Source organism: Oncorhynchus keta, chromosome 2 (genome assembly GCF_023373465.1).
Source record: "Oncorhynchus keta strain PuntledgeMale-10-30-2019 chromosome 2, Oket_V2, whole genome shotgun sequence".
Taxonomy (NCBI): Eukaryota; Metazoa; Chordata; class Actinopteri; order Salmoniformes; family Salmonidae; genus Oncorhynchus; species Oncorhynchus keta.
Genome location: NC_068422.1, coordinates 34,084,908 through 34,096,613, shown reverse-complemented (window position 1 = coordinate 34,096,613; position 11,706 = coordinate 34,084,908). Strand labels below are relative to the sequence as shown.

The 11,706-nt window shown below is 40.7% G+C and overlaps 2 protein-coding genes and 1 long non-coding RNA gene across 5 annotated transcripts in view; 1 reads left to right on the top strand and 2 right to left on the bottom strand.

The window, feature by feature from the left end:
• Positions 1–976: 976 nt before the first annotated feature.
• On the bottom strand, positions 977–4,695 carry LOC118399536 (cytochrome P450 26A1-like). 2 transcript variants are annotated; one of them, XM_035795699.2, is made up of 7 exons: positions 3,899–4,695; positions 3,408–3,632; positions 2,977–3,258; positions 2,717–2,866; positions 2,499–2,633; positions 2,001–2,153; positions 977–1,748 (listed from the first exon to the last, which is right to left on the bottom strand). In XM_035795699.2, exons 1-7 carry the CDS (start codon positions 4,187–4,189, stop codon positions 1,395–1,397), a joined length of 1,590 nt encoding a protein of 529 aa, XP_035651592.1. In that variant the 5' UTR covers positions 4,190–4,695; the 3' UTR covers positions 977–1,394. The 2 variants fall into 2 exon arrangements, with proteins under 2 accessions (XP_035651592.1, XP_052331712.1); XM_052475752.1 differs by having other exon boundaries at positions 3,552–3,632; positions 3,899–4,691.
• LOC127910809 (uncharacterized) overlaps positions 3,210–11,706 on the top strand; it is a 34,879-nt gene continuing 26,382 nt past the window's right edge. The window contains exons 1-2 of one of the 2 annotated variants that reach the window (XR_008076272.1): positions 3,210–3,323; positions 9,540–9,686. This is a non-coding gene — a long non-coding RNA (uncharacterized LOC127910809). Of the gene's footprint in view, positions 3,324–4,009; positions 4,128–9,539; positions 9,687–11,706 lie in introns of those variants that run through there. The other variant, XR_008076271.1, reaches the window with a different exon arrangement.
• Positions 5,826–11,225, bottom strand: LOC118399531 (cytochrome P450 26B1-like). Its single transcript, XM_035795686.2, has 7 exons — positions 11,036–11,225; positions 10,200–10,454; positions 9,519–9,743; positions 8,886–9,161; positions 8,349–8,504; positions 7,687–8,130; positions 5,826–7,241 (listed from the first exon to the last, which is right to left on the bottom strand). Exons 2-7 carry the CDS (start codon positions 10,401–10,403, stop codon positions 6,894–6,896), a joined length of 1,653 nt encoding a protein of 550 aa, XP_035651579.1. The 5' UTR covers positions 10,404–10,454; positions 11,036–11,225; the 3' UTR covers positions 5,826–6,893.

The following is an 11,706-nucleotide window of genomic DNA, read 5'->3' as shown; positions in this document are numbered from 1 at the left end:
ACTGATCAGCAAACTATTTGAACAGGCAGATGAAAGGCCACCCCCAACCTCATCACTGTAACCCCAGGGCCCTTTTCTTATCACTGAACTCTCCTTGACCCTGAGGCGTCCTCTGAAAAGCCTCTCCCTCTTGATTATAAATAATACCAATGGGCTGCTAATAGGTAATCTGATTGAGAGTTAGGTGGACTGATATGTTTCAACGAGGGGGCAAGAGTGCACCAGACATGCAAATGACATTATAAGTGCTTTCATCCACCCCGATACAAAGTGAAAAGTCACATTTTCACCCACATGAGGAGAAGCAAGTGGGGGAAGGTATCTGTTTAAGGGATATTTTCCTTTTTCTTGTATTTTCATGCCCACTATTTTGCCACACTTGCCCTATTTAAAGCCTGGTTCAGCCTATTAGCTCTGTGTGTGTGTGTGTGTGTGTGTGTGTGTGTGTGTGTGTGTGTGTGCGTGCGTGCGTGCGTGCGTGCGTGCGTGTGTGCGTGCTTAGCTGGCTTGACTACAGTGCATTCGGCTTGACTGTGCAGCCAGGCAGGGTTGTTATGACGGTCTAATCATGGTCAGAAAAGGACAAATCAATAAATCAAGTATATGCAAAGCCATTTAAAGAACATCCTGAGAGCACAAAAATACTTTAAATCAACATTGAGGGATAAATATTTACTAGTATTTTAAGACTCCCCCTTCAGGCTTCCCATGAAGTCACATACCTATCCTCTCCACACTCATCTGGAGGGTCTAACATCCTGTCCCTCTCTGTGTCGCCTTTGGATTCAAATTCATCACCGTTGACATTGTCTAACGTCATTTGGGGTCTTATTATGCGTAAGTGTAATAGTTATTGTAGCATGGAGTGAATGTACACCGACGTGTGCTAGATGAATAGGCATACAACTAGATCCATAGAGTGATACAATAACAGGAAGTGGTGCCAATAACTACGCATGTATATTTCTTCAAGCAATTGAACCAACAGTGATTTATTTGGGGATAGAGGAGCATTTGACATGAAAACATTGAGCTCTATCAATGTCATGTGGGAAAATTTAAATGGTTTTGATAGACAGATTTAAAGTGAAAAATCAACTATTCATAATAATAGTACATTTCTTTTATTGAAAACATTCCAAATGCAACAACACAGTTAAGCTGCATGAAAAAGATCAAGTACAGATGAAAAACAATTACATTTCAAAATATACATAAAATTATGTTTCAAAACTTATCGAAGTGCATCAACCTGAAGTGCTTCTAAAAATGTTGCTTTTACAATGCTAGTGGGGTTTACATAAATATCTCTATTACAAAATATATGTAATATACATGATATGTCTATCTTAAATATTAACAAGTGTATTTACATAAATGTGAATTTTTCACTATCAGTTGTTCTGGATACATTTGTCACCATATCTGCTGAACTTTGTGGGCAGATTGTCCACTGGATAAACGGTTGGGCCTGTTTTCATTGTCGGGGGTCCGTTTAACAGAGTCCAGTCGCATCTGGTGACCACCTCGACCAGGAACACCTTAAGTACAACTTTAGCAAACTCTTTACCCACACACGTCCTCGCACCACCCCCAAATGGGATGTAACCGAACCGGGAGGAGTCATCTGGTGACTTGTCCAAGAACCTCTCTGGCTGAAACTCCTCCTTGTTCATAAGTGTGTCCAGCACATCGTGTGTGTCACAGATGCTGTAGATGACTTTCCAACCCTTGGGAATCTGGTATCCCTGAGGAAACGCACTTTAGGTTGTTAGGTGGGGTGGGAATGGCAATGACTTCCAACAATTTTCTTCCAATCATTATACATAGAGCTGCTACCATGTTGCGATGATATATTTGTAGAAAAACGCATATACTATAACAGTACATGGTTTCCATTTTGTGGCTCTCAAAACATAATCAATTATGCCTCCTTCAAACTTTTAGCCTAAAATCTTGTGTAAATGTAATTTCAGATGCTACAACATAGGTTTACTTACATTGAGCTCAAACGTCTTCAGTGCCACACGGAAGCCACCAGGGACAGGAGGGTTTATACGGAGAGTTTCTTTGATGACACAGCTGGTGTACTTCAACTGTTCCAACAACTCAATACTCAGTGGTTTGTCCTCAGATTGGGCTCCCAACAAATGCTGTAAAAATATGTATATATTATAAACACATAGATAGGGGGACATAAATCTCGCAAGTGAGATGTACAGCAAATTCAATCAATTAAATATAGCCCTAGATTTGGAAGAATATAATGTATAAATACTTTAATGAGAGTTGTGTCTCAACTTAATCTCATCATAACCAAAAAAAAGATGGGCCTCCATTGACTATTCTTTGGTTGTCATGGAAGACTTTGTAAACAAATTATTTATGGTTTCAAATCATGTTAAATAAATATTATGCCATGTCATTGGCACAACAAGAATCAAGTGTCATGTACAATGTTGTCATGTTGTTTTTTGGTGATACAGAGTGATACCAACCTTCTCCTGAAGCTCATGGCGCATTTTACGCATGACATGTGCATGCAGCCCGAGAAACATCACCAGAGAGGTCGCAGTGCTCGCTGTAGTCTCGTGGCCACCGAATAGCAATTCTGTGGCAGACTCTTTTATCTCCTGAGGGAAACAAATAAAGAACGGTTCATGGAGTAAATGACAGTGTATAGAATCAAATAGCTAAATGAAAGGCATCTGGTTACCTCCATGCTTAGTCGCTCCTCGTTCCTCTCTCCATTCTCAATCAATAACTGCAGAGCATCTTTGTAGTTATTGTTGTTATCAATATTGGACAGCTTATTTTTGATGTTTTGCTCTATCTTTGAGTGGATGATGTTGCGTGCTCTCAGACCCTAAATTGAATGGTGAAAAATATCGATAAAAAAAAATGTTGCGCGCACACTGAAGCCCCATGTGATGCAGGCCAGGGCTGTTTTAATCAATCAATCGACAGACAACTTACCCGGTACAAGCCGCTGAAAGGAACATCGATTGGTAGGGAGAAAAGGTTATTTATCATTTCTTTGAACGCTTCCACTAATTCCAGCTCATCGGTCTTTGTTTGCTCGGGCTCGAAGCCAAGCAGAATCCTCATTGCGATGCGGAACATGAGGCGCTTCATCTCTGGGTACACTAGCACACAAGAGTCGCTTTGCAGCCAGCTATGCACTGCACATCTCACCTCCTCCCGGATCACAGGAATATACTCTTTCAGGGCTTCTCCAGAAAAGGCTTTCATGATCGCCTGCAGGCAAACAGGAGAGAGCGCTTTAAGGGCACGTTATAAGGACACCGCTGTAAAAAGGCAAGGTAAATTACAATTTTGTTTTTCATCGTAAGCATAAACCATGAGCTTCCTACACAGACATGTAGGCAACTCTACGTATTTCCTACCTTTTTCTTGCTCTTGTGGAGCGCGCCGTGCGCATTGGAGAGGGCGTGCGACCCGAGAATGAGTCGCACTGATGCTGGCCACTGAGCCGCGACCAATTTGTGTTCCGACATCAGAATCTGTTTCACATGTTCTGAACCACTTACCCGCACCGTGGGACTCCCAAAGAGATGCGTCTTATAAATATATCCATATTTCTGACGTTTTATTTGTAGGAATTTTCTTCTCTAGAAATATAAATAAGAAGAATAAATGGATGAATAGATACTGTAAATGTCATTCATATAAATGGCTTGAATGAGGCTACATAACAATCCTTCAATTTATTCAATAGCATTCTGTTTTCTGGTAGGACATTTGAGCCTGATGCATCACCCCAACAATAACTAATCAATAGCAGCCTGCTGCACGCTGCAAATATAGGGAGGAACTGAGTTTGCACTGCAAATATAGGGAGGAACTGAGTTTTCAGTTTGTTTCCATCATCAGTTACCTGTAGGACCATCTGAAGCGTCTCGCCAAGGAAGGGCAGTCCCATGGTACCCGGAGGAAGAGGACTCTGACAGGTTGGATCACTTCCACTAATGACGTACATTTCCCACAGTTTCATTGCGGTCACGATCAGAAGGAGTGGGAGCAGGAGAGTGCAAAGACATGTTACGAATAACGTGTAGAAACCCATCTCGAGGAGAAGTGTACGGATGGACCGCAGGAGTGGACTGGTATGTCTCACCCTCCATTCTGCGCTTTTATACGCCCGTTTCCCCCCAACTAGTTGCCCCATCTTACCTTGGGTCAGACAAATTAGTTCACTCAGAGTTCATCTTTAATTGTGCAGCTCTTGCTCGCGCGCCCCGTGCTCCGCCCACAGCGGAAAGGCCCGAATGTTTAACCATTTCTTGGGTGCGCATAGGCTACCACTGACACAGTAGCCCCACAACAGAATGCAAGCCTCTGGCTTTGAAAATGACCTCTTTGTTTACCCAATATATCGTGTTCTTAATTTACAGCGTGCACGCATCACTGTAGTTGTGTTAGGGTCTACATAGTATGAGACTAATCGGTCTCGATTACTTTAGAAAATGAATTATACTTCCCACGAAGAGGACACCCAGGCTTGACGCATGCGTCAGTAGGCTATGAGAAGCGTTGCTTCTGTGTTCACTGTGTAGGCATATCAATGTATTGTCTTATATTTTTCAAACGGCAATGAATTAATGTTTTGTATTTAGTTTAGGCTACTCAATGGGCTTACAGTTAATTACTATATTACTTTGAAATTTCGATGCCATCTAACACTCTACAAATCACCGTCCTCTTTGGACCCTCTGTTTAAAACCCATGACCGCAGCGCGATTCCAACAGAGGTGGGGGCAGTGACGCTCTATCCCATTCCCATGCGCTGACCTGCATGTGACCTACAACACGGACGGTGACATCCGTGTGAACTCCGGCGCCAAAATGTCGCCAAGTTCACTGTCCATCATCAAATAACGAGTTACAGGGCCCTATAGAACACATAATTAGAGAGGGGTTCGCGTCATTACAGTCTGACAGTCATCTATTCTGTCTATCATGACAATCAAATTGAGGTCATAAATATACCATCTCTCAATCTAGGCCAAATGAGATCAGAATTTCATACAGGTTTTCCAATGTCTCAATCAACCTATAGGGAATATAGCCTACAATTTAGCATAATTTCAACCTTTTTGAAAATAATTTGAGAAGGGTCATTTTAATTGTTGGTTTTAACTTGGTAAGAGTGTGTGGTGTGTGTGTGCGTGTGTGTGTGTGTGTGTGGGGGGGGGGGTAAATACTTTCCGTAATCTATAGAGGAAATTCAGATAGTGAGCTATTGGTTTACCATTCTTTGCTGTGAAAATGATGCTGTGAAATATCATTGGTGTTGTGATCACAGCCTGTGGAGTGCAGCTAACAAAGCCGTCAACTAAATTGAGGGTCAATAGGGCAAAGTTAACTGGTTCACTAGAGGGTCACACTGCCATCCGAGTTCACTCTGAAGGTGTAATCTCTTGCAGGTTCAGTTCATCTTCGAGGGCGGAGCCTGTCAGATGATATGCAAATCTCCTTTTGGTTATGGAATTTAATGTTATGAGTTGGTGAATGAAAACAGACCCAATTAAGAATAAGACTTTACACTTTACGCTAACAATTGACTATATTTCGGCATATCCAATTAAAAACATACAATATGTCATGAACGATTGAATAGGCTTATACTGTGATAATACTGGCACACTTTCAAATGTCATATGATTAAAACCTTAACCATTTTATCTATGAACAAGTTCATATTTTTCTTTTAATAGAACGGGAATCTATTCATTGTGGTTAACATGATGGCAACAATTGCACATTTTGTCATGGTAGAATTTCCTATCCAATGGCAAAAAATACACCTTTTTGCAATCTAATCTTTACATCTTTCTATAGATAATACGAGCAATACACAAAAAAATACACATATTGAATCAATAGGACAAATACTGTATATACACACTCCGTAAAGGAGAAAAAGTGCTATCTCCTTCCATGAATCCATCTTAATTAACTGAGTCATTTCACAGCGCTTCCATCATGCTTCAAAATCAACAAGCGATTATTTATAAAGATGACACATGTAATAATAATAATAATAATAATAATAATTGGTTATATTCTCTAGGTAACGTTATATAATTGCATGTTGATGTATAGCCTCTAAATAATCGAATACAAGCTCTAGGCCTATATGGTTTGTTTTAACGGTCTAAGCTTTACATTAGTTAATGTCTTATGATATCTAAATCACTAGGTCTATTCATAATTATTCCATCTTAACACAGACTTAGCCGAAATGTTCTATAAATAAAGCTTATTGGTACTACTTCATTTTATACACACTTAACTTTATACACACACATAGCCTACTGTTGGCCTATATGTTGGCCTATATCTCATTTATATCTACTCACATAGGCCTACTGCACATAAACACATACATTTTGAACGTATTTCTAAATGTTTTTCGTGGAGACCAAGTGCAAGATCTGTAAGACAGTTTCGCATTATAGACGGACATTATAGACGCACATCCTGAGCACAGATAATGTTTGTTCTGAGAAGAAAGCCCTACTCGTCCATTATATATTGCATTAGGGTGCTTAAAAATTATATATAATCTTTCGATTTGCCATGTTATAAAGTGAGCGCCCGGATGTCCGTGAACAATAGCAAAAGTTTCCCGTCACCTTTCCCAGTGGGTGAAAAAAGGCGATCTTGGCGATAAGCAGGTCATCGAAGGTCACTGGCACCATGCCTTGCTTCCACTCTTCAATGACCACCATGTATCTACCATTTCCACGATATTCGGAACGAAGAGGAAATGTTTCTTGACTATGTATTCTGATTTAATAACTTAATATTGTAATTGCGAAAAGTTCATGAGCTTAATGTCTTTAATAACACAATTACTTATCTAAACTCTATCGGAGTAGGCTATCGTAATTGAAATGCACATGCAGTCCATTGACGGGATGGACTATTGGCACCGTCTGCATCTTGGGGAATGTATCCGTGGCGAGGGTCCATTTGCACGTGCCAATCACCTCAACGGCCAGGGTTTTTAATATCATTTGGGCAAGTTCCTTTCCGACACAACTCCTTATTCCGCCACCAAATGGAACGTAATTAAAGCGCCCAGTCTTGCTCTCTTCACGCTCGGAACCGAAGCGGTCTGGGTCGAAGATCTCAGGGCTCTGGAACACTGCAGCTGTCTCATGTGTGTCTCGGATGCTGTACATCACACTCCATCCTTTAGGAATCTGGTAGCCCTTGGAAGAAGAGAGACAAAACAAAAATTCAAACTTCAACACAATCCTGACAAGATAAAAAGTCGCTATTGGCAAGTGAAAACCTCTTTATGGTCAGATTTAATGCTCTTTGACTTTCTGAAATGTTAAGGCAGTATCATCTGTATCTCACAACATATCACATAGACGATAAACATAAATCCATTGTAATTTAATAAGTATTAATCAAGTTGTAATAACCCGACTAGAATAGATCTCATTGTACCCAATTAAAATACTGAAATAGCGTTGTAATATGCTTTCGAATAATGGTTTATGTTCTAGCCAGTTGAGGGACTAATTTCCCGATATCACAGTAGATCGAATGTATCATAATGGTGTGTAGCCTGTTCATGGGGTTTTTCTAAGGTCAGCTTCCATAGTGCGCTTCCGCCGTGCTCAAGAAGCTCGCGTATGATATACTTACGTCCAATTCGAATGTTTGCAGCACCGTCCTGTATCCTCCAGATACTGGCGGGAGAAATCGCAGCACCTCCTTGACGACACAGTCAATGTAACGGAGCTGGCTCAGTTTCTCCATAGTTAAGCAAGGAATATGAGACCGAGAACACGGTGCCTCTTCATTTTCATCCGATGCGCAATGAAAAGTCCCGTTCCCATTCATCAAGGGGGTGGCCTCTGTGTCTAGAGACCGATGTTCCCCTTGTTCGATCGCAAGAGGACATTTCAGACCATTTTCTTTGCTGGAGCAGCTGTGGGCGCTGTGTGCGTCGTTGCCGAGACCCTCTGACTCCAGCTCTATCTGGGCTTTCTCCACCACAGCGGGGTGCCGCAGGAGCTGAAGAATAAGCGAAGTGGAAGCACTGGCCGTAGTTGAGTGAGCAGCAAATATTAACTCCACCGCGGTTTCCTAGACACCAGAGACAGAACACAATTAACCTTTTATTTAGGCTACAATATTGGGCATTTGCTTTGGTGATCCAAAGTAAATAATTGGTGATTTCAAAATACTAGGCTATAAACTTCCAACTAAGACTATACAATGGAAAATGTGGGATGTTGTGTATTACAGTTATATAGCCAAAGCAGAATGAATAAACTGGGCTGTTTTTTAAAACTATAATTTACCTTCAACTCCTGCATGCTCAGTTCATGTCCGTTTTCCTTGGCACTGCTCAACATGTAATCGAAAGCGTCATAGTACTCCTCAGACTGTTGTTTCTGCATTTTCTCCTCTATGATTTTCTGCATGCACGTATGTAGGATTTCCCTGGCTTTAATTCCCTGAGAAGAAAACAAAAATCAGCATAGTCTTATCGATATTTATCTGCCTTAATGAGACATTTCCATCCAGTGTTTGACATTCTATTATATGTATACTTGCCCATTCGGTTGTAATAATACATTTGGATGTGCAAGTTTGTTGTTTTCCATGCAAGTTATTAACTAAAGCAAAATAGTTCGTCATGCCACACCATACAATATGACTTAGGCTACAATTGTTTTTTGATAACATGTAAAGATATTGATAATATATAAGAGTTATAATTTCGGGGTAATAATTTCTCTGCATTAACCAAACCGTTTAACAATGATTAAAACATAAATAACATATGCGAATAATTTTACAGCATTATAACATTGTTGGCTGTAGGCTTTACTCACTTTGCGGAGGCCACTCATAGGTGCGTCAATTGGTAATGAGAAGAGGTTGTTCATGAGTTGCTCAAAGATCTTAGAAAGGTATACTATGCGTTTTTCCTCCATCTTCAGTCCCAACAAGACTCTGACTGCAATGCGAAATGTGAGAGATTTGGCTGCGACGTAAACATCCACTGGGCCAGGCTCCGAGCACCACTTTGCAATTTCAGACTTGACAATATCTTGCAAGCGGGGTAGGTAAGTCTCCAAGGCCCCGCGGCTAAACACTTTTGCTAAGATCTTAAAGGAAAGGAAAGCATAATAAAAAGTTAGCACCTGGTTGGCACAAGGTACTCCAGACAACAATTGAATAATACTTGAGACGAAATTAATTATCCCTATACTTATATATTTATTACCAATACTCTATGTAAAAACTCAATAACAACAGAAGGAAATTAAATGCATATTTTATTTCCTTGATTTCTCTCTGGCAAGTTGGCCTATTCTGCATTTCCTTTGAAGATGCGTTCAGTTTGCAGGCCTAGAAGATGACCATGCCTCACCAAGTTGTCTCCGGCAGACTATACGCTTATGAGACATGTTGATGTAATCGATTTTACTAATCGTTTTTACTAATCTTCTTTTCATCCTTACTTTTCTCTTCTTCTTGTGCAGCTCTCCGATAGAGTTGACCAGGGTGTTTGGTCCCAGGATAATGCGGGTGCTCTGGGGCCACTGCGTGCAGACCAAGTTGTGTTCTCCTAGCAATATTTTACGGATGTTTTCTGCACCAGTTACCCGGATAACAGGCTTTCCTAAAAGGTGAGTTTTAAAAACGTTGCCATGCTTCTCTCTCCTGGAGATGTGGAAGTTGGATCCCTGTCATAAAACACAAACACACACAAAAGCTGTATAAAGGGGTGTTAATTTCACGTGTACTATAGAGGGCGCGTAGCCTTATGGCTATACCCGTGTCTCTTAGTTTACGCCCAGTCTGGAAGCATAATACATTCCTACAGGAAAGCGGTGTGGAAGTGAAGTGAAAACGTCTGTTTTCACCGCAAGAATGAATTACATGCGCTCATCAAGTCCACACATGTATAGTTCCATGGACACATTATCTAGGCCTACTGAACTGAGATCCAATGTTTTTTTTTAATACGTTGTGTACTGTTTTTTTTGTTTACATAATCTTTTAATTACACTAATTGCATGACATAAAGCAACTTTTTTTTTACACAAATTCTTTATCTCAAAACATGCATGGTGACATATGTCGCGTAAAGGCCGATAGCCTATCTTAGAACGCTAGTAAAAACGCAACATTCCTCATACCTGAAAGAGCCAGTGGAAAGTTTCTCCCACCAGCGGCCAGCCCATGGATCCATTGGGTAGCGGGAATTTGCACTCCTTGTCCCGCATAATGGTCCACCTGAAAGTCCACAGTTGCCTGGAGACGGCAAGCAGGATCAGGGCGGAGAGCACTGACATGAGCGCTGTGAGCAGCGCTGACAAGTGACTGAGCTCCAGAAGGAACATTTCCAAACATCCACGTGCTACTGTGCAAACTCTGACGCGTGCTTCTTTTCTCTGTCCAGGAGAGAGAAAACATTTCATTGGAAACAAACAAAAAACGTTCATAGAGCTTTTAGGTTGAAATTGTTTCTAATACAATTTATTTCACTTGTAAGATGTCAGACACATCTTTATAGGCAAGCCTGGTTTCTGATAATTATGCAGAATAAATTGTTGAAATAAGCTTAACGAAATGAAATAGGCTATATCTACTGGAACTTTCCTTCATTCCTCCTCCATTTACTCCCCCTTGAATGAAGAGAAACGGACAAGTATGCCCCAAAACTTTTACAGGTTACATGCGCCGGCTTGTCTATTTATGTGCGTTTATACAGTCCAGGGGGCTCAATAACCCCAAGGCGTCCCGCGTTTACAGTGCATGGTAGGTAATAAATCAGACAAAAGCGGGGGATAAATTCACATTGATTGAAATACAGTACAGTTGGCCAACGCATCCAAGGCGGATGCTGACTATGAATAATAGTCTATACCTTTAAAAAAGTAGCCTAGATTAAAAGTGTTTGAAGCGTGAGAAAACACCAAAACACCACAGAAAACAACTCAAATATTGAAGAAGGGGATGTACCTTGTCTTACCTCGTCTTAAATGTAGAACCAAGTCGCTGACAGCAGCGAGAAACTCCAAACGTTTTCCTCCACAATGTATGGTTCGCACTGCGCTTTATAAATATTGGAACACTACATGATCCACCTTCGCAGATGACGTATAACGTTGTTTTGAATATCTAAAGAGCTTGACACATCGCCAGGATTGGAGAAAAGTTTGTGATCATATAGCACTCGGAGATTGAGTGAACGCGAGCGGGGCGTCTTTGAAAGAGCTTGTAGGGTATGTGGATCGAATGGCAGCGGATTGAGGAGACAGGTAACCAACCAATCGCTGAAATCCCTCAGTTTGACTGACTCTTCAGTTCACATAGACCAATCTTCAATAGGTATGGACATGGTGCAATGCCTCTGTATTGCCTGCGTGAAAAATAATAGATGTAGGCCAACACATTAACAATAACCTGAACAATTTGTCATACTTTCAAGATGAATTAAACCTACACAATCATATAACTATTTATCCGAGAAAAAATATTAATCTAAAAACTTAATCTAACCAAATCTAGGTTTCGGGATGATTTATCCTGTAACTTTACGCAGTTGAATATCTTCCTATGTAATGGTCAAATCACAGACTAAACGTGTTAATTTAAAGGCACAATTGACCATTTTAGATACTATATTAAAAAAAGTCCAAA